This window comes from Crinia signifera, chromosome 4 (assembly GCF_055691185.1).
Source record: "Crinia signifera chromosome 4, ASM5569118v1, whole genome shotgun sequence".
Classification (NCBI taxonomy): Eukaryota; Metazoa; Chordata; class Amphibia; order Anura; family Myobatrachidae; genus Crinia; species Crinia signifera.
The window spans coordinates 305,801,964-305,825,693 of record NC_139220.1 but is presented as its reverse complement, the minus strand read 5'-3'; the positions used below and the strand labels follow the sequence as shown (position 1 = coordinate 305,825,693).

The 23,730-nt window shown below is 41.0% G+C and overlaps 1 protein-coding gene across 1 annotated transcript; it reads right to left on the bottom strand.

Moving 5' to 3' along the window:
- Nucleotides 1-226: 226 nt before the first annotated feature.
- On the bottom strand, nt 227-23,384 carry LOC146073304 (uncharacterized). The gene is made up of 3 exons (XM_083180482.1): nt 22,987-23,384; nt 22,416-22,930; nt 227-1,017 (listed from the first exon to the last, which is right to left on the bottom strand). Exons 1-3 carry the CDS (start codon nt 23,382-23,384, stop codon nt 227-229), a joined length of 1,704 nt encoding a protein of 567 aa, XP_083036608.1.
- Nucleotides 23,385-23,730: the final 346 nt, after the last annotated feature.

Genomic DNA, 23,730 nt, shown 5'->3' with positions numbered 1-23,730 from the left:
ACATGGTTGCACGCAGCCAGCATCTGCACATGAGCAGAAATGACCCTGCACATGTGCAGATAAATAATATCAGAGCCATCTGGCTTTTCTTTAAAATGTCATCTTATGCTGTGCCAAAAGCCCAACATCGGACCATTGCAAACGAAAGGGTCCAAACGAACGGACTGGAATATGGTCCCTTGTTTCTTAGTGAAACACGTGCTACATTTATAGCATTAATGTGTTTTTATCCTGTGTGAATCCTCTGGTGAAGAAGAAGATTTCTCTTTTCTGTAAAACACTTCCTGCATTCATGGCATTGAAATGGTTTCTCTCCTGTGTGACTCCTCTGATGTTGAGAAAGAGTTGACTGCTGAGAAAAGCATTTACTACATTCGGAGCATTTATATGGTTTCTCTCCTGTGTGACTCCTCTGATGTTTAACAAGTTCTTGCCTGGTGATAAAACACTTGCTACATTCGGCACATTTATATGGTTTCTCTCCTGTGTGAATCATCTGATGTCTGAGAAGATGTGATTTACGTGTAAAGCGTTTGTCACACTCAGAGCACAGATGTGGTCTCTCTCCTGTGTGACTCCCCTGATGGATGAGAAGCTGTGATTTACGTGTAAAGCGTTTGTCACACTCAGAGCACAGATGTGGTCTCTCTCCTGTGTGACTCCCCTGATGGATGAGAAGCTGTGATTTACATGTAAAGCGTTTGTCACACTCAGAGCACAGATATGGTCTCTCTCCTGTGTGACTCCTCTGATGTGTAAGAAGCTGTGATTTACATGTAAAGTGTTTGTCACACTCAGAGCACAGATATGGTCTCTCTCCTGTGTGACTCCTCTGATGGATGAGAAGATTTAATTTATATGTAAAGCTTTTGTCACATTCAGAGCAATTAAATGGTCTCTCTCCTGTGTGACTCCTCTGATGTATAATAAGAGTTGACTTACGGGTAAAACTCTTGCTACACTCAGAACATGTAAATGGCTCCTCTCCTGTATGAATCCTCTGATGGATGAGAAGCTGTAATTTATATGTAAAGAGTTTGTCACACTCAGAACACTGATATGGTCTCTCTCCTGTGTGAATCCTCTGATGGATGAGAAGCGCTGATTTGTATGTAAAGCGTTTGTCACACTCAGAGCACAGATGTTGTCTCTCTCTTGTCAGACTCATCATGTCATAGATAAGATACAAGTTAGCTGTGGAAGGTTTCTCCCATGCAGAAAATGAGAATGTCTTTAGTGAATCCTTCAGAGGTGTATAGAAGAACACTATCTATAGTTGGCTTTATCAGAGAATAATGTCCTTTCAGCGATGTCTTCTAATGTTCTTAGAAGAATTTCTGTAACATAAAAAAATCAATATGTAAAATATAGAAATGACCGGTGTAGATCTAGATATTTTTATTTTCAAATAAATTTGTATCGCATAAAGCATGACAAGTAATCATAGATTATTCAATGCATGTGAGACTGATATATATCCATGGCAATAGGCAAACATCCAAATGGTATATCATAGCAAATACAGTGGTCAAGAAATAGCACAATATAATAGTCAGTAATGTCATTCCATTAATATACCAAATAAATATGATAGTTTGTCATAATTGAGGAATTAATACATGAAAACTCTTCCAAGAAACCTTTGTGTAGATAATAGCAGTATTGCTGCCCATAAATATATCATATCCCAACCCTGGTCCTCAAGTACCCCCAACAGTGCACGTTTTCCAGGTCACCCGGCAGGGGCACTCCTAATTCAGGCACATTTGTAAAGATCCACATGTGGAGCTTATTATGTCACTTGTGATTCTGTGTGGAGACCTGGAAAAAGTGCAATGTTGGGGTGACTTGTGGACCAGGGTTGGGAACCACTGCATTAGACGTTAAGAAAAGGGCAGGGGGTGAGAGGAACTGCACATGAGAAGGCTAAAATTACCCCCTGTCATATGTTGTAGGGAATATTTCCCAAGACACTCTGTTGTTCATACCACGTGGAATATTTTAGAGTATCTGCTATTCTACACTGGATTTCCCTTGGTAGAGTGGGAACATAACCTTCCTACATATCAAACACACCTGGTGCTAAGTGTTCTCCATTCAGAGAAGTTTCTATCCAGGCCCAGACAGATATTGGCCCCAGGATTATAGTCTATAAAGTGTAATTTGTCATAAACATAGTTCACATTTCCCATGTAGCAATGTATAGATTGAGAAGTGCGGCCAGTGCTGCTGACTGTCTGAGAAATGGAAGGGGCCCTGTCTATTATGTCAGTCCGGGGTCCCACATATTCTGATGGCAGCCCTGATCCCAATGATTGCCCATCAGCTGTGAATGGATTATAATCAAAAGCCAAAATTGACATAGTAAAGGGCAAATATAGAAGCAATGGAGGAAATATATCCTCTACAAGGACTATTTGGATACTCAAATATTGAATAGGTTGTATACCAAACCAGTAATCCAGAATCTCACAAATCAGGAGTAAATACCAAACCAGTAATCCAGAATCTCACAAATCAGGAGTAAATAGCCGTGGAATAGAGTGCTTCTATGAAGATAATTAGCTCAAAATGAGCTAAAAATGTATGGCCTTTAGTCCAGCCATCAACCATATATAAATGGTGTGTATCAGTTGAATCCCAAAGCTGAAGTCTTCTGAAGTATTTTTATGTTCTCATAATTTAACCTATACATTGAGTATTGTCAAAATAAATACATCCTTATATAGTGCCCTCTGAAACCTTCTTTTCTTTTCATTCATATATATGTATGTATACATCTGACTCTATTTTTTTGATGTAAAGTCCATTTCCATAATGTCTATTTCCATGATGCGTATATATTTGTTTACTTCAGCGTGTATTGACACGCATGTTTATGCTTGACTAACTGTCCGCCTGTTTCTCTCCTTAGCGTTGCTGGTCACCATGGTGATGGTATGTTGATATCACTTTATCGCGGTCGGCGCGATGATGTCATTGTACGGCGCCACTGCCGGTTGTACGTCCCGCCCGGCCCACACTGCACATGGGTGTCTAAGCACTATAAAGGTATGTTTGTTTGTATTATGCTTTATGTGACTTGAAAAAAGTTGTGACAATACAACTGAAACATTGTCCTAAGCCACTGTTGTTGGTCTTTATTTTCTTCTGCACCGAGTGCCGCACCATCTACAATTTGTACATTCTACATATGTGCAGGCACCGGCCCCAGCTATATCTGTATTTTTGGGAGTGCCGGACCCTTTGGATATTATATATATATATATATATATATATATATATATATATATATATATATACACACACACACACACATACACACACTTATATGTATATATATATATATATATATATATATATATATATATAAATACAAGAGGTGAAAAAATTATTTTTTATTCGAAAATTATTTTTATCTACAGTTACAAGGGACTGCGATGGGGTCGAACATGGCCCCATCGTACGCTAATTTATTTATGTATGATTATGAGTTGACCAATATTCTGCATAATTTACGATTTTCAAAATTTATTTCTCTTTACGTTCGATTTATCGATGATTTATTTTCTGTGTGGACCGGTGGGATTCAGCAGCTTGATATATTTATAGAACAGCTTAACAGCATCACAGGAACCATTAGATTTACATCTGTCAGCAGCCCTACATCGGTTAATTTCCTAGATGTGTGTGTATCTATTAATAATGGACATTTTCAAACAACCATTTATAAAAAGCCTACGGATCAGAACTCTGTCTTACTGGCAGAGAGCTTTCACCCTCAACCCCTCAAGCGGGGATTACCATTTTCTCAGATGGTTAGAATTGTGAGAATTACCTCAGACAAAGAAGATCTTATGCCAGCATTACAAAAAATGGGACTGGACTTCATACAAAGAGGGTACCACAAGGGTGAAATAGAGGAGTCAATTAACAGATGCCTGACCCTAGAGAGAGAGAGCACTTTATCCAAGGCCATTGATACTAACCCACAGGAACGCTTAATCTTCCCGACTACATTTTCGATTTCCTCACCTAAATTAAGGGAGGTAATCAATAAAAATTGGTATATCCTGGAGTCCGATCCAATCATCGGGAAGTTCTGCAAGGAAAGACCTATGTTCGCATACAAGAGAAGCAGTAACCTTAAGGACCGAGTTACCACTGCGGACATTAGCCCTATAGGCAGTAGCACGAACTGGCTATCCATGAGAACGGGAGCTTTCAGATGCAGCGGCTGTGTAAACTGTTCCCACATCATCACAGGGGAGCATTTTACGCATCCAATTACTGGTACCAGATACCCTATCAAGCATAGGCTGAACTGCGAGAGCAAGTACGTCGTTTATGTTTTAGTTTGCCCGTGTCAAAAATTATATGTCGGCAAAATGATAAGGATGGTGAAGGAGAGAGTAGCCATGCATCGTTCCAGCATTAAAAAGGCCCTGACCACCAGGGATGCCAGCACACCACCAGTAGCCCAACACTTTTTTGAGGCAGGCCATAATGTACGTGACTTTAAATTCATGCCACTGGACACCATTAAACCACTCAAAAGAGGTGGTGATCGCCATCTTTTGTTATTGAGAAAGGAGAGCGAATATATTTACAAATTGAACTCTCTTTTTCCAACAGGCCTAAATGAAGAATTGAATATGAACGTTTTCTTGTAATTTTGATAGGGGAAATGAGGGCTGCTGACATTGAGTTCGTTTACTTACCTTGGCAATACCTATAATCAACTGACCCCCATGACTGTATCATATGTAAAGTAGTTCTCCTATAGGTCTTGAACTGACCAGCATAATATATGTGTCTTATTTTTTATAGGAATGATATTATGTTACAAGACGGAGCTGTGGGGAAGTTGATGTCAGTATTCCTTACTTTGACTAGAATAGTCTAGCGACACCAGTTGTCTTATTCTAGCGTGTTGTTTGTTAGTCTTTTTTGAATACCCTTATGGGTTCACATGCATCTTTTTCCTTTTATTTAATTTGGATAGGGGAATGTGGGTGCCTGTGAAACGGCATACTGCATTTTTATGCCCACCAGAGAAATTCACTAACTGCATGCCAACAGCATTATCCCCTTTCTTACCGTGCGCTACACGTACTTCAGCCATATAGTCCTGCAGACAGTGTGGTAACGCAAATAGTTAGCTGTCATTAGCTTGTATAATATATTGATTAAGGGTATTGGCTAATAGGACACCCGGAGCAGGCGAGCGGCCAGCAGTGTTAAGACGTGACTCGTCTGTCAGTCTCCAACCTACCACCCCCAATTATTTACCCAGCACCATCATCACTGTAAGGTTTTCTACTTATTCTACTCACGAATTTATCACTATTTTATTTTTCACTCAATTTATTTGTAATTTTTCACCATTTATCACTTTGCTTAACACAGTAGAACTTTCCTCCAAAACATTAGTAGTCACCCAAGATAAGCACCAGACGGATACCTACGACAATACGATCAAACCAGTGCTGGATCGCCCAATCTCTGCCGACCTTGGAAGCTAAGCAGCAAAGTGCCTGGTAAGTACTAGGATGGGAGACCACCTAGGAACACCAGGTATCATATAATGTGTATAGGACCTCCTGGCAATTATATAATCACCAATAATAAAGATATATCACTCAGCGTAGTCTGGCTATTTTTTATTCACAGCCCCTATCACCTCATCATTCTTTTACCACTGTATATATGTATATCTACACCATATAACACTAACACAGTCACTATCATATTCAGCAGGTGCACATTATAAGGAGACCTGTGAGACACATAAATATGTAAATAATCTTATGTGTTCAACCCACTTAAACATTTAAAACTTGTGAGAATAACTTCTTCTTTTAACAAAAACTCCTTTTTAATTATCCTTTTAACTACCCTCATCTAAGCAATTCCCTATTTTAAACTTTAACCCTTTCGTCCAACTACCACAGGACGGCAAAGAACAACATGGTATATTTCAAACCACATGTGAAAATCTTAAAAGGTGTCCGAACTATGTGGGGTTAACAATATAACCATCACAGACAACTTAAACATTGAATCCTCAAACTCTCTGCATAAAACAGCATATCGCAACTCAGAATGACAGCTAGTAAACAAACTCATGCTGCAAGCATAGCCACTGATTCCATCATGCAGCACGAGTGATAATAACATTGGCTGAGGCAACCAAGCCCCCACTCCTCAATGGCTAATCATCGTAGCCATGACAGTGGACAACAACAGCCATCAATCAACAAAAAAGACTTCTGATTGGCTGTTACGTACCATATCTAAGAGGATTCCCCCACACACAGCCACACCTCCCGTGAACAAGCATCCAGCGAAACGTACGTCGGGACTGCCGATCACGTGGTGCACTCACGTGACCGGCGCACAGCTGACAGACGGGGACGGACCAGCCCGGCGGCTACTCGTGGCTCCCAGCTCGTAACAGCGATCTCCGGTAGCAAGGTAACCGCTGGATACGTCCAGCGGAACCCTTTTCACTATAATAACAGATCATACCTGCTTATTAAGTACACAGTATATGAGCTATTTTCTATGTAGGAGGGCTGGGAGACCAGGCTATACATTGATATCCACCGGCTTTATCGTGGTCATACCTGTCAAGGAAAGAGAATCTATTTTGACTTGTAAATACAATTTTGTGTCGACACTTGTGTCATCATCATTTTTTCTATATTCTTTTCAATTTTTTCATTTATTTCATGCGATCCCCATAAAGTGACCAATGATTATCACTCCCTAACCATTACCAACACAGTGGTAGGAAACTATGGGATGTATGAGGATCACAATAATTTCAAATGCATGAAATTTATCTCTCTTTCCACAGCTATCAGACAATCAGAGTCTGACATACACCCAATATCATTATTTTTGCACAGCGCTGTAAGGAGTAGGAATATTAAATCATGGGTCATAATTTTAAAATAATGAAAATAAAAGCTATATTTTAACCGAGCAATAACAGTTCAACCTCTGTCTACAAGATAAGAGTGTCCCCACCAAGAGTATATCTTTCCTCTTCTTTCCTCCCTTGGAATCTGTGTTCACATCAATACCTATAATCAGCTGACCCCCATGACTGTATCATATGTAAAGTAGTTCTATTATAGGTCTTGAACTGACCAGCATAATATATGTGTCTTATTTTTTATAGGAATGATATTATGTTACAAGACGGAGCTGTGGGGAAGTTGATGTCAGTATTCCTTACTTTGACTAGAATAGTCTAGCGACACCAGTTGTCTTATTCTAGCGTGTTGTTTGTTAGTCTTTTTTGAATACCCTTATGGGTTCACATGCATCTTTTTCCTTTTATTTAATTTGGATAGGGGAATGTGGGTGCCTGTGAAACGGCATACTGCATTTTTATGCCCACCAGAGAAATTCACTAACTGCATGCCAACAGCATTATCCCCTTTCTTACCGTGCGCTACACGTACTTCAGCCATATAGTCCTGCAGACAGTGTGGTAACGCAAATAGTTAGCTGTCATTAGCTTGTATAATATATTGATTAAGGGTATTGGCTAATAGGACACCCGGAGCAGGCGAGCGGCCAGCAGTGTTAAGACGTGACTCGTCTGTCAGTCTCCAACCTACCACCCCCAATTATTTACCCAGCACCATCATCACTGTAAGGTTTTCTACTTATTCTACTCACGAATTTATCACTATTTTATTTTTCACTCAATTTATTTGTAATTTTTCACCATTTATCACTTTGCTTAACACAGTAGAACTTTCCTCCAAAACATTAGTAGTCACCCAAGATAAGCACCAGACGGATACCTACGACAATACGATCAAACCAGTGCTGGATCGCCCAATCTCTGCCGACCTTGGAAGCTAAGCAGCAAAGTGCCTGGTAAGTACTAGGATGGGAGACCACCTTGGAACACCAGGTATCATATAATGTGTATAGGACCTCCTGGCAATTATATAATCACCAATAATAAAGATATATCACTCAGCGTAGTCTGGCTATTTTTTATTCACAGCCCCTATCACCTCATCATTCTTTTACCACTGTATATATGTATATCTACACCATATAACACTAACACAGTCACTATCATATTCAGCAGGTGCACATTATAAGGAGACCTGTGAGACACATAAATATGTAAATAATCTTATGTGTTCAACCCACTTAAACATTTAAAACTTGTGAGAATAACTTCTTCTTTTAACAAAAACTCCTTTTTAATTATCCTTTTAACTACCCTCATCTAAGCAATTCCCTATTTTAAACTTTAACCCTTTCGTCCAACTACCACAGGACGGCAAAGAACAACATGGTATATTTCAAACCACATGTGAAAATCTTAAAAGGTGTCCGAACTATGTGGGGTTAACAATATAACCATCACAGACAACTTAAACATTGAATCCTCAAACTCTCTGCATAAAACAGCATATCGCAACTCAGAATGACAGCTAGTAAACAAACTCATGCTGCAAGCATAGCCACTGATTCCATCATGCAGCACGAGTGATAATAACATTGGCTGAGGCAACCAAGCCCCCACTCCTCAATGGCTAATCATCGTAGCCATGACAGTGGACAACAACAGCCATCAATCAACAAAAAAGACTTCTGATTGGCTGTTACGTACCATATCTAAGAGGATTCCCCCACACACAGCCACACCTCCCGTGAACAAGCATCCAGCGAAACGTACGTCGGGACTGCCGATCACGTGGTGCACTCACGTGACCGGCGCACAGCTGACAGACGGGGACGGACCAGCCCGGCGGCTACTCGTGGCTCCCAGCTCGTAACAGCGATCTCCGGTAGCAAGGTAACCGCTGGATACGTCCAGCGGAACCCTTTTCACTATAATAACAGATCATACCTGCTTATTAAGTACACAGTATATGAGCTATTTTCTCTGTAGGAGGGCTGGGAGACCAGGCTATACATTGATATCCACCGGCTTTATCGTGGTCATACCTGTCAAGGAAAGAGAATCTATTTTGACTTGTAAATACAATTTTGTGTCGACACTTGTGTCATCATCATTTTTTCTATATTCTTTTCAATTTTTTCATTTATTTCATGCGATCCCCATAAAGTGACCAATGATTATCACACCCTAACCATTACCAACACAGTGGTAGGAAACTATGGGATGTATGAGGATCACAATAATTTCAAATGCATGAAATTTATCTCTCTTTCCACAGCTATCAGACAATCAGAGTCTGACATACACCCAATATCATTATTTTTGCACAGCGCTGTAAGGAGTAGGAATATTAAATCATGGGTCATAATTTTAAAATAATGAAAATAAAAGCTATATTTTAACCGAGCAATAACAGTTCAACCTCTGTCTACAAGATAAGAGTGTCCCCACCAAGAGTATATCTTTCCTCTTCTTTCCTCCCTTGGAATCTGTGTTCACATCAATACCTATAATCAGCTGACCCCCATGACTGTATCATATGTAAAGTAGTTCTATTATAGGTCTTGAACTGACCAGCATAATATATGTGTCTTATTTTTTATAGGAATGATATTATGTTACAAGACGGAGCTGTGGGGAAGTTGATGTCAGTATTCCTTACTTTGACTAGAATAGTCTAGCGACACCAGTTGTCTTATTCTAGCGTGTTGTTTGTTAGTCTTTTTTGAATACCCTTATGGGTTCACATGCATCTTTTTCCTTTTATTTAATTTGGATAGGGGAATGTGGGTGCCTGTGAAACGGCATACTGCATTTTTATGCCCACCAGAGAAATTCACTAACTGCATGCCAACAGCATTATCCCCTTTCTTACCGTGCGCTACACGTACTTCAGCCATATAGTCCTGCAGACAGTGTGGTAACGCAAATAGTTAGCTGTCATTAGCTTGTATAATATATTGATTAAGGGTATTGGCTAATAGGACACCCGGAGCAGGCGAGCGGCCAGCAGTGTTAAGACGTGACTCATCTGTCATTTGCTGTAGCTACAGCTTTGCCCGGAGCCGAGTGACGTCGGGTGGGCGGTAACTCCGTCCACTCCGACAGTTGCTATGGCAATCCTGAGCCGCCGTAAGACCCAGGTAATAGCGGAAGCGCACTACAGGATATGACGCGTGCGTGTCACGCCGCGACTTCCGGGTATGGAGACGGACAGCCGGGAATCGGGAGCAAGGGCATCGCAGGTGATCACAGGTGAGGTAAGGTGTAGTTTAATTTTGGCGGGCATCCCATCCCCTACATATACGCAGGTCAGCTTAGTATGCTGCATGCCCTTGATGAAGGAGGTAGCACTCCGAAACAGCTGTCGGGCGGATCTAGCTCATGGATAGGGATATGCTGCTTGGACTTCCATTTACAGCTCCCTCTGAAAAATTCTGATGAGTATCCATGAATTACTTTTTTGGATATGCTAAACCTGTGACCAAATTGATGTCTTCCTCTCACTAAAGAATTTTTTTTTTTTATATTTACTAAACGGTGGTGTGCTGGTTCGTTTGTCCTGGCTTGGATAAAGTTTGTGGCTATATGAAAGTGTATGCTCCAGCACCTGCACCATTTAAAACTTGAGTGTGCGGTTTCTCCACTATATGATATATGTATACATATATATATATATATATAGAAAGAGCTGGAGACCGGCACACTCACTTGCACAGACGCTTTTATCTTGCTAGGCTGGGTGCCCCCACTATAGTAATCATATAGACAGTTGTTTGGAGGTGCGGCACTCCCCGCAAATTAACAGGACATGAAGCAGTTTAAAGGCCACACTTATGTTAGTACCATTTGCAGTGGTATCCCACCACTGTTTATTGAGCTTGATACGTTTTAAAAATGGCAACCCAGGTATAACTTCTCATCCACAGAATTCTCCCCAAAATCTCCTCCTCAGCAACCCATACCGGGGTAGTGGAATAGATGGGAAAAACAGAGAACACAATAGTATAATATTGCAAACACAGTTTATTGTCACCGCAAATAATGACAATTATAATGCGTACAATGTGGTAAAATAAATGACGCTTATCTGATGCTGTTTCCACGGCAGTTCAGGTGGGCATCCAAGGCAGTTATAAAGGTCCCTTTTTAACTGCCTTGGACGCCCACCTGAACTGCTCAGGGTTACTGAGGAGGAGATTTCGGGGAGAATTCTGTGGATGAGAAGTTATACCTGGGTTGCCATTTTAAAACGTATCAAGCTCAATAAACAGTGGTGGGATACCACTGCAAACGGTACTAACATAAGTGTGGGGTGCCGTTGTGTCCATTTGTGGTGAAGGGGAAACCAATATACTCGAGATACTGCACTAGGAGGCGCTCTTCTCACCTCTTGTATTTCTAGACTTAAAAAACGGTTTCCAAGAACAGAAACCAACAGGAGATGAGCTGCCGCCCAAGAAGCAAGGGACTGTGCAACCTAAACACAGGACTGTGTTTTTGGAGACAGACATTAGGATAAGCCAGCGCTAGTACCACAAAACATACAATATATATATATATATATACATACATATACTGTATGTACATACAGGGGCGTCAACAGCAGTGTAGACCCCTGGGCATAGCAATGTATTGGGGCCGCTACCGATCCTCCAGCGGTAGAGGTGGGGGGAGCTTTGATGGCCCGCGGGTGGTAGGGGGTATTATATCAACCACTCAGCATGTAGGGCCTGGATCAGTAATTTCCACTAATTACCCCTTTACTGCACAGATGGTGGGAAATGGGGTAAGAGAAGGGACATTGGGCTGAATCAAGGGGCCCTGAGACATAATTTCCAGGGTGGTAGAGGTTGTTTAATATGCAGAGGAGGGGTGTATAGTGGAGTGGGCTTATTATTCATAATTTACTGGTGGGAGTACAGCTTGCTTGACTGCAGATATCTCCAGTTCCCAGAAATAGATTTCTTAGATTTTAATGGAAAACTCTAAGTCAAACAGAACCTAAAATATCTGACTGGGAAGAGCAATTAACAGGCTTGGATGGGGACCACTGTTTGAAGTTAGATATCTCCGGTTTCCAAGGGCTGATTTTTAAAATTCTTGTACCCATGGGAAGAGGGGACCCTCAGCTTTCAGCGTTGCCCACTTAGACTCCTGGGGGGGTTCTGGTACTCAGGAACCCCCCTGCGTGCACCACGTGAAGCTCCATTGGGCGCCATCTAGTGACAGCCAGCATGCACAACACTCCAATTCCCCCATAAAGGTGAGGAGTAGCATTAGCCTTTTATTATGTCAGATATATTATACAAATTATCCCACAGTATGATAGAGAAAATATACAGTAGATATTTTGATGAAAAATTTAATGAAATAAAGTCCCTTTATTTTTTTTATAGGAATAGCAATTTACTAAAGGAAATTTGTAAAAAAATAGGTGTATTTGTATCCAGAAATACACTCATTTTTGACATTTACTATCCCGAAAATACGCAATTCGTATTCGTATTGATGTGCTATCAATACGAATACGAATTGTCGTATCTTCGGGATAGTAAGGGGGAAATTTACTAAAGGAAATTTGTAAAAAATAGGTGTATTTGTATCCAGAAATACACATATTTGACATTTACTATCCCGAAATAATGGCAATTCGTATTCGTATTGATAACGCATCAATACGAATACGAATTGCCGTATTTTCAGGATAGTAAATGTCAAAAATGAGTGTATTTCTGGATACAAATACACCTATTTTTTTTACAAATTTCCCCCATTACCTCAATCCATAAAGGATCCTTATTTCCTTGTAAGGATATCAATATGCCTATTTCAAGCATGTTTAAATTGCTCTACTGCAGAGGTTCTCAAACTGTGGGTCCTGACCCCAAATTTCCCCCTAAATGTCAAAAATAAGTGTTTTTCTGGATACAAATACACCTATTTTTTTACAAATTTCCTTTAGTAAATTTCCCCCATAATGTGAACTTTAATGAACTTGTATATTGATTTATGAAAACTTAACTGCAATGTCACGATTAGAATAAGGCCATATTATTCTATTATATAGTAATAATAACTAATTATATATTGGTCAAATAAAATGTAATTACTAATAACAATGCAATATTCACAATAGAATAGTAAAATTGATTGTGTAATTATCAGCATAATCTTATGTATAATATAATTACCTTACTCTGGGGATTCTTCCTCTGTCTCTTTCTTACTCCTCCGTCCTCCCAGCTCTCCAACCAGTAACTGATCCAGCAGCTCCTCCATCAGCTCCCAGTGGCCTGATACAGCCTATTTATAGTCACTCCTCCCCAGCTCTCCCCAGTAGTTCCCAGGATGCCCTGCAGGAATTCTTACACTGAGAGGTGACATGTAAATTAGGGCCACATAACATTAGTATACAGTCATTCACCACAGCAGCTCCTCCTGCCCAGCTCCTTGTCTTGAAAATGAAGTGTAAATATAGCTAAAGTGACTCAATACAATGGGAAATGCTAATTACACCCTGGCAGGGTAACACCTTGTATAGTAATTAGATCACAGCAGCCTCCGACCTCCTGTTATGTCACCAAAGGGACCTTTTGTTTAGGAGTCACCTATTGTCTGGTCAGAGTTTCAGCAGAAAGACTTGTTCTACATATCAGTAATAGAAGGAAAATCACTCTCTTTTTATTGTCGCACTGTTTTAAATTTATCTCCTCTATTCACATAATAGAAGATATTAATTGAAAATAGTATTAGTGGCTATCTACATTAGGACAGCGATTATAGCCCCTATCGCCCCCGTGTACACAGCATTAGTCTGCAAATAAGATCTAAATATACGTAGTAAATAGTCCAGTTATACAGTTGCTGAATGGAAAGTCCCTGTAATTATAATCCTGTCAGCACTGGATACATATAGTTAGTATCACAGACTGTACAAAAGGGAAACACATAGATGTTACCAGTAATAATCTAATTAGGTATAAACAGTGTGTCTATAATACATTACATGCGGGCCGGTGGCAAAAGACAATGCTAAGAACACTTCAGCAATAGTAATAGTCTTATTTCATGTTTGAATGTAGCCTTCAGCCCGAGAGTAGTCACGTGACTTGATATGAGAGCACACAATTAGTGGTGTAATTACACAATTATCCCAGTGAATGTGCTTTTAGATGGAAACATCACATTTCTAGTGCAAGACAAGTAACTATGACAATATCGGGATAAAATCTCACACTGTACTGTCTGCTGTAGGTATCTTTTTCCCTAGATTATCAATCAGTGACTAGTATAATGTAAGATTATTAATTAAAGAATTTAACATAATTTGTATGGACAATTTGTATGTTACATATCCATAGAGGCAGGTAGCCAGGGAATATATTGTCAGGTAATGCAAGAGATATAATGGCGTCAGTGTCCGCCTTATTACCTGACAGCAGCTTTTATATAACACAGAGTATTCTGTACTGTTCTTCATGGCAGGTAAGTGTCCATAAATCTGTGTTTTATTGGTTCAAGGTATAAATTACTGTCTCCCCTTAGGAAAATAGTAAGAGACAGTGTAGTTATAGGAGAACAGTCTCCCCGGTGTGTCTCTCCGGACTGCTGCTGGTCACTATATATACCCAATATGCAGTGTATGGTAACAGGTGTGTTCAGAGGGGTCACCCTCCCTGTTACCAGCCAGTACCAGTGACTGCTAACTGCCACTACAAATACGAGTGGGCTTTAGTGGTATGGTGAGTGAGCGGGTCCTAGTTGCAGGGACGCGATATAAATAAGTTGAATATCTGCTGTCCCACTCACCTAGGAGGCACCTTGTGTAGAAATAGCCCAGCACAGAATGCTAACCTTCAGTGGTTGTGATGAGAGTATTCAGGGAAAAGAGGTGGGATAGGGAGGAGAGACATAGAAAAGCCTTTTACCTTTCCCTAGTGTGCTGCTGCCTTCCACATACAATTGGATTGCATTGGTGGATGGTGAGCGACATTCAAGCGGGTTTCACATTGCCAAAACCTGCTTTCAACCCGTTTTTGTAAACATGTCTTAAAACGGTTCAAAAGCCAGTTAAACCCCTTTCATATTGCATGTTGTAAAGGTATATTGCAGTTTTAATACCATTTTTGTACCTTCAGATTCAACCCGTTTCACCCATAGAAAGCCATACAATGTTATTTAAAAGGTTTTTTTTCCCCGTTTCTGAGCTGTTCAGACTGGGAAAACGGACAGGGAAAACGGCTCAGAAACGTGTAGGATCCGGCTTTTAACATGTTTCAAAATACCGGTATTCTGTAACCGGTAAATTGACAATGAAGCTTTCACACTGCAGCTGTTCCCGTTTTAAAATGGTAAAAACAAAACGGCAATATACCGTGTCAAAGCTGCAATGTGAAGCTGGTTTTAGCCAGTGGTGGGGCTGTTAAGGTGAAATAAGGTGAGATGTATGTATCAATATCTGTATGCACGTGCTAAAGCATAATGCCTGTAGAAAGGAGATATGGGGAGACAGAGAGGTACCTTTTTGATCTGGCTGATAACCCGTGTCGGAATCTGCCTGAGTTACAGATGGAGCCAGGCTCCCTCTTGCTGGCGAATTGCCAGAACTTCACCACTGGCGATCCGCCAGCAGCCCGGCTCTCCATCTGACTGAGACGCGTGTGCGGCAGGGCGATGGTAACCTGTCCGTCTCCACTTCAGGGAGACAGACAGGGTTAGGGGGGGTGCAGAGAGGCGGTGGGGACCCCGGGTGACCGCCGACAAGCAGGCGGGGACCCGGGAGAAGCGCCGTCGGAAGGGGACGCGCGTGTGTCCCCTTTCGCAGACACAGATGGCGGGTGGCGGGGGATGGCGGCTGGCGTCGCCATCGCCATCCCCTGCAAAGACAAGCCCGGCTCCATCTGTAGCTGCTGTGACATCCGCCGTGCATGGTGGTTAATGCGCCAGATGATTGTATCGCACAGGGGGCTTCCTCGGTGTCTGCGTTAGCATTTATACAATGCAATGCTGGAGTCCAATAAAATGCAGAATTATAAATGCATATTCCAGTACAATTTTTCTTTCAAAATTTTGTGCTATGAATTGCAAGAATTTATTTTGTTAAAATAAATGATTATTCTGAATTGCAGGAAGGTATGATGGAAGGTCGACGTGGGTTAGGTCGACAGGGTCATTAGGTCAACACAAGCATTAGGTCGATATGGGAAGGTCAACAGTCAAAACGTCGACATGGGGTTTTACTCTGTTTCTTGAGTTGACTTGTGCCGACAGCTGGTATTTCATGCCATACCATCCACTAGGGCAGGGCTGGGCAACACCGGACCTCCAGATGTTAATGAACTACACATCCCAGGATGCTTTGCATTAGTTTTGCTATGTGGCCATGCTGAAACTGATGCAAGGCATGCTGGGATGTGTAGTTCATCAACATCTGGAGGGCCGGTGTTGCCCAGCCCTGCACTAGGGTGTGGTGGGAGAATGGGGACGTGGTTCTATGTTTCAGTGTCCATGTCGACTATGTCGAAATTCGGGACAATTTAAAAAAAAAACATGTCGACCTTTCTACCGGAGACCTTCTGCATGTCGACCTAATGCTTGTGCCGACCTAATGACCCTGTCGATCTAATCAATGTCAACCTTCAATCATGATGACCTTCCTGCATTTCGACCTTAATGCATGTTGACATAATGCTTGTCGACCAATTTACTGTCTACCCAATGATCCCATTTCTAGGGATTTATAGGGTGGTTATAAGATGGCAATTCATATTTATTATTATAAACATTATTGCTCTCTGTGATATAAAATTATATTATTATTTCAGAAAATGCTTTCGTATGGTTCAAATATTAAAAATAGTTGTTGAACTCTATATAACAATCACATTAAATAAAATGAATTGATATCTAGAGAGTTATTTAGATGAAACTTTAAATATTCTTAATGGTTTCTCAATAGTGTTGGTCTGTTTAATTGATTTGGCACAATTATTTCTATTACATTTTTTAGCCTTTTGACACCGCGGGCTGTTGGAGCCCGGTGCTGGTTTCAAAATACGGGGGACCCCCAGATTTTTTGTCCCCCGTATATTTGGAACCAGGACCGGTCCAAGAGTCCGGGGCTGGTTTCAGAAATACGGGGGGACCCCTATGCTTTTTGTCCCCCCGTATTTTTGGAACCAGGTCCGGCTCAATGAGCCCGGGGCTGGTTATGCTTAGGAGGGGGGACCCCACGTCGTTTTTTTTTTTTTATAAAAACACTTTTACACATTTTTATTAACAGGACCATGCACAGATCTCAAGGATCTGTGCATGGTTCTGTCAAATTCGCCTGTCAGAACCTGGTCTATTTTTTTTGCGATTTTTGGTAACATTTACCAAAAATCGCACCCTATTACATTTGCGAGTTGTATACTTTATAATGGGAAAACATCTGGATGCGATTTGAAATGTGACTAAAAATCGCCACTTCCAAAAGTGCGATTTCGCGGTAAAAAGTGTGATTTTTTTACCGCGATTTTCAACCTATTAAATGTGCGATTTTCGGAAAATGTGCGATTTCGGCCGTTTTTGACCAAAAATCGCACATGTCTAAAAATCGCACCCTATTACATTTCGCCCTCTGTCTCATGGACTGATTACATATATGTGACCTGATGTTGATTATCTTCCCCAATTCTTAACCTTAGTAAGTTTATAATCCATTTTTATCTATTTAATTTTTTTTTTTATTGTGACTATTTGATGCTCAAAGTGGGATAGATTTATCTATATATCCTGTATATGGAATGAGAGGTAGAACAAGGTTTTGATCTTCCAATGTATCTCCTTATGGTCTCTTTTCCACTTTTCAACAATACATCTAAAACACAACTTGTGCAATGTTAAAGGCATAAGGACCTTATCTAACCCTTTACCTAATAGACAAATGATCTGCATCTATCACCCATAACACTTCCTTCTGGCCCCAGATCTCTGATTTACTATATAACCAACTCCTAGTACACACTTGTTCTCCCAAAATTAAGGTCATCCATTTCTGCTTGGACCAGACCAGGCCTAGTATGGATGCAGTTTCCATTTAGGACATCATTGGGACTCCTATATTGGCATTGGAACTGTTATCAAGCATATTACAAAACTGATGACGATCGACCATCATTTACATCACAAACATCGCCAACCTTATCCCCATGTGGTTAGATATTGTAACAACTTATGCTTCATCTGTATTTATTATTCTAGGTCTAAGACACCATCGGTTGTCCCATAAAATCGGTCTGGTGAGAATCACATGAACAAGCAGAGACATTTCCTAATATACATCTGTGTGCAGGAACCTGTGTGTCATTTTATCTTTATTGTTTTAATACTTGTTTTAATAAAAACTATTTAGATATGATATACAGACAATCTATTCTATACAATCAGTGTCTGAATTACAGGGTAGCAGCCCCTCTATTGTCTGGATCACATGTCGTAATATCATGTATATCTTTCCTCCTGTTGTCAGCCATGGATCAGACTATGGAACAGGAGCATCCATGTACTATCAGTGACAGCAGTAGCGCTGATTCCAACTCTACTATTGAAAAAAATCTGTGGATATAGTGTAATATAGGACAATACAGGATCAGTGTTGGATAATCTCATAGAAGCCCTAAGCTCTACCTATAAGTAGTCAGGTGATGGTGAGGTGTCTGATGTTTATACTCATTGGAGCCCTGAAAGCCAAGAATCTCCTGTTTTATATGGGACTGGTCTTGCTGGTATATAATGCCATATGCCATACACCATGCTGTGCTACTTATGGTGGGACAAACACCATAGACAGGCTAGATGATGGTGGCACCATCTGTATCTCCCCTGGTCCCATCATCTAATATGTAGAACAATGTACAAAGGGATTTACTACTTATAAAATATATTAGTTCAGAAGAAAAACAGAATCATATCATTTATAAGGATAAGTATTTATTCAACAACAAGTATTATGGGGGGGGGGGGGGTTCAACACAATTGCACTGCTGGGTATGTATAATAAAAAAGAACTCCAAGTCTAGTCTGGTACGGCCAGAAAGAAATGACACTGGACACGCTTGTAAATTGTATTATTTTATAAATGTAAAAAAGAGATAAACACATATACATACATAATAAAACTAGAACATGAATATAAAAACATATAGGGTTAAATCCCGAATAGTAAAGGGTGTCTCCAAGGTTTAATGTGAAAAATCCCAGTAATGGGAGTAACTCGGTTTAGATGTTAAATTGATTGTTAATAATCAGATAGATCGGGGTATCCTGCAGTAAAAGGTTGGTAATGCCAGTTTAGCATGTAAGCAGACATGCACTAGGTGAAAGGCAGTTCAAGTGATTATAGTAGGGTAATTAGAATTTTCTCACCCATATATTGAAGGTAGCGGGGAGCTCAATAGATTTTGGTTTAGCTCAACCCTGAAGTAGAGATACCTCCTAATTGCGGGGACCGACAGCCGGGTGAATCTGTGAGGATAGAAGTGGTAATTGTCGGCGCTCAATAGCGCTACAGCAGGCATCCCCAATATGGTGATCCGGGGGACCGGCCGTGTGTTTGATGGACACTTGTCCTGAAAAAGTTCCCGTCCACAGAGGGTACGAAACGCGTTGACGCAATACTCACACCCCCAGACGTGTCTCCAAGGTCCCGCCTCCAGCCCAACAGCAACTGCTAGCTGTTAGCCGCAAACCTGACACCGGCTTTCCACGCGGCCACCGGTTAACTTCTGTCTCTGCCACTGCAACACCAGCTCCTACAGCGCCAGCAGGACACGTTGTCACTCCGCCGAGTGTGAATTCCATCAAACACATGGCCGGTCCCCCGGATCACCGCAATTGGGAGGTATCTCTACTTCAGGGTTGAGCTAAACCAAAATCTATTGAGCTCCCCGCTACCTTCAATATATGGGTGAGAAAATTCTAATTACCCTCCTATAACCAATTGAACTGCCTTTCACCTAGTGCATGTCTGCTTACATGCTAAACTGGCATTATCAACATCTTACTGCAGGATACCCCGATCTACCTGATTATTAACAATCAATTTAACATCTAAACCGAGTTACTCCCATTACTGGGATTTTTCACATTAAACCTTGGAGACACTCCTTATTATTCGGGATTTAACCCTATATGTTTTTATATTCATGTTCTAGTTTTATTATGTATGTATATGTGTTTATCTCTTTTTTACATTTATAAAATAATACAATTTACAAGCATGTCCAGTGTCATTTCTTTCTGGCCGTACCAGACTAAACTTGGAGTTCTTTTTTATTATACATACCCAGCAGCGCAATTGTGTTGAAACCCCCCCCCCCCCCCCACACACACATCTTGTTAACCTTTCATGAGCTGAGCTAGCTCATCCAGCACGTGCAGCAGCTGGGTAATTATCTAATTGGTGTAGAACATTCAACACCTATATATTCATTTTTCTTTATTGGAGCGCCAGGAATGTGAATTGGTTGATACCACCTGGTATTAATCTCAATTTACAACCTTTGTTTTTTTGCTAACAAGTATTATGGGGATAACTGTCAGTAACATAAATAGTAGTTACAGATATTGTTTGATTATAATCACTAAGTAATTTTAATTATGTTCTTGATCATAAACATGGTAAACAATGTGTTATCAATGGGATTTTATTCATAACATGGTGTAAAAACAAAATATGTGCTGTTACCCACAGCAACCAGATATCAGCTTTAATCACCTAGTGCCAGCAAGCAAACAACTGTATAATCATTGATTAATATGGGATACAGGGGATACAGGGGACCAATGTCTTAGTTGCACCATTATACAATATAATACATAGTATATGAATCAGAGGGAGATATGACAGCAATAGGAATGTATGAGGGACAGAATACGGAGGTATAATAGGGACTGGGAGGAGCTGCTGGGACTCTGTAATGGATATACAGCTCTTTACTGTACTATCCCCAGCACCAGTGTGAGCAGACCAGCTGTATATTACAGGGCACAGTAATGGCAGCCACATCGTCATTGTCTGTTATACCACAGCTCTATTTCCCAACAGAGAGATTGTCCCAAGGGAAAAGCAGCCCCCAGCTTACTGGTCACAGCTCTCCTGTCTTTAGCAAGATGGATTTATATCAACTTATTGCCATATTCATACTGTAACATTAAAGTTACCTTCCTGAAACACATATTGTGGTGATACAACTTACTATTGATTTGCATGCAACATTCAGACCCTCAGAGTGACTATGTATGTGAGTAATAAGGTTGATCTCTTTAGTAAAACACTTGCTGCATTCAGAGCATGTATATGGCTGATCCCTGTGTGACTCATTTGATGTATAACAAGTTTTTGTGGTTTCTTTTAGTTGCTTCCACCAAACTCCACCTGAGAATGCCGGGCTGCTCACCCCAACTTACAGCAGGTGTTCCTACACACAGGCTGTGAATGGATGTTTCATAGACATCCATTCGCAGGCTGCAGGGGAACACCCATATCATTCGATGGTCAGCGACCATCGAATGATGTGGAAGGCACACGCACATCTGCTTAGAGCAACCTTAGATGTGTGTGAGAATTCAGAAGGAAGTGGGCGGGCAGCTGACAACCGGTGATATCATCTGCCCGCCCCTGTACCCGCATCATTGGCCCATTAGCATGATAATGCCCAGTGTTATCTAGGGATCACCCATTAAGTGCTGGGCGTTCCCATATGCCAATGGTCCGGTCCACCACCACCTGCCCCCCCTGCCCTCAAGGTTGTGTGTGTGCACCCATGGAACAGTCCCCTACAGATGACAATGCACATGTACAGACACATAACATCAGAGCCGCCCGGATCTGCTGTAAAATTTCATCTTATGCTGTGACAATAGCCCAACATCGGACCCCTTGTGAACGAAGGGGTCCGAACGAACAGACATGAATAAGGTCCCTTGTTTCTTAGTGAAACACTTGTTACATTTAGAGCATTAATGTGTTTTTATCCAGTGTGAATCCTCTGATGAAGAAGAAGATTTCGCTTGTCTGTAAAACACTTTCTGCATTCAATGCATTGAAATGGTTTCTCTCCTGTGTGACTCCTCTGATGTTCAGAAAGGTGTGATTTCTGGGAAAAACATTTGCTACATTCGGAGCATTTATATGGTCTCTCTCCTGTGTGACTCCTCTGATGCCGAACAAGTGCTTGCCTGGGTATAAAACACTTGCTACATTCAGCACATTTCTATGGTTTCTCTCCTGTGTGACTCCTCTGATGGATGAGAAGATCTGATTTACATGTAAAGCGTTTGTCACACTCGGAGCACAGATGTGGTTTCTCTTCTGTGTGACTCATCTGATGTCTGAGAAGATCTGATTTACATGTAAAGCGTTTGTCACACTCGGAGCACAGATGTGGTTTCTCTCCTGTGTGAATCATCTGATGTGTGAGAAGATCTGATTTACATGTAAAGCATTTGTCACACTCAGAGCACAGATGTGGTCTCTCTCCTGTGTGACTCCTCTGATGGATGAGAAGCTGTGGTTTATGTGTAAAGCCTTTGTCACACTCAGAGCACAGATGTGGTCTCTCTCCTGTGTGACTCCTCTGATGTCTGATAAGATCTGATTTACATGTAAAGCATTTGTCACACTCAGAGCACAGATGTGGTCTCTCTCCTGCGTGACTCCTCTGATGGATGAGAAGCTGTGGTTTATATGTAAAGCATTTGTCACACTCAGAGCACAGATGTGGTCTCTCTCCTGTGTGACTCCTCTGATGGATGAGAAGCTGTGGTTTATGTGTAAAGCCTTTGTCACACTCAGAGCACAGATGTGGTCTCTCTCCTGTGTGACTCCTCTGATGTCTGAGAAGATCTGATTTACATGTAAAGCATTTGTCACACTCAGAGCACAGATGTGGTCTCTCTCCTGTGTGAGTCCTCTGATGTATGAGAAGCTCTGATTTACATGTAAAGTATATGGTCTCTCTCCTGTGTGACTCCTCTGATGTCTGAGAAGATGTGATTTACGTGTAAAGCATTTGTCACACTCAGAGCACAGATATGGTCTCTCTCCTGTGTGACTCCTCTGATGTCTGAGAAGATCTGATTTACATGTAAAGTATTTGTCACACTCAGAGCACAGATATGGTCTCTCTCCTGTGTGCCTCCTCTGATGGATGAGAAGATTTGATTTACGTGTAAAGCATTTGTCACACTCAGAGCACAGATGTGGTCTCTCTCCTGTGTGACTCCTCTGATGTATGAGAAGCTGTGATTTATATGTAAAGCATTTGTCACACTCAGAGCACAGATGTGGTCTCTCTCCTGTGTGACTCCTCTGATGTGTGAGAAGCTGTGATTTATATGTAAAGCATTTGTCACACTCAGAGCACAGATGTGGTCTCTCTCCTGTCAGACTCATCCTGTCATAGATAAGATACAAATTAGCTGTGGAAGGTTTCTCCCATGCAGAAAATGAGAATGTCTTTAGTGAATCCTCCAGAGCTGTATAGAAAAACACTATCTATAGTTGGCTTGATCAGAGAATAATGTCCTTTTAACAATGATGTATTGTAATGTTCTTAGCAGAATTTCTGTATTATACCTGTAACACAAAAAAACTGAATTTCAAATATAATTGTATTGCATAAAGCACGACATGTAATAATAGATTATTCAATGCATGTGATCCTGATATATATCCATGGCAATAGGCAAACATCCAAATGGTATATCATAGCAAATACAGTGGGCAAGAAATAGCACAA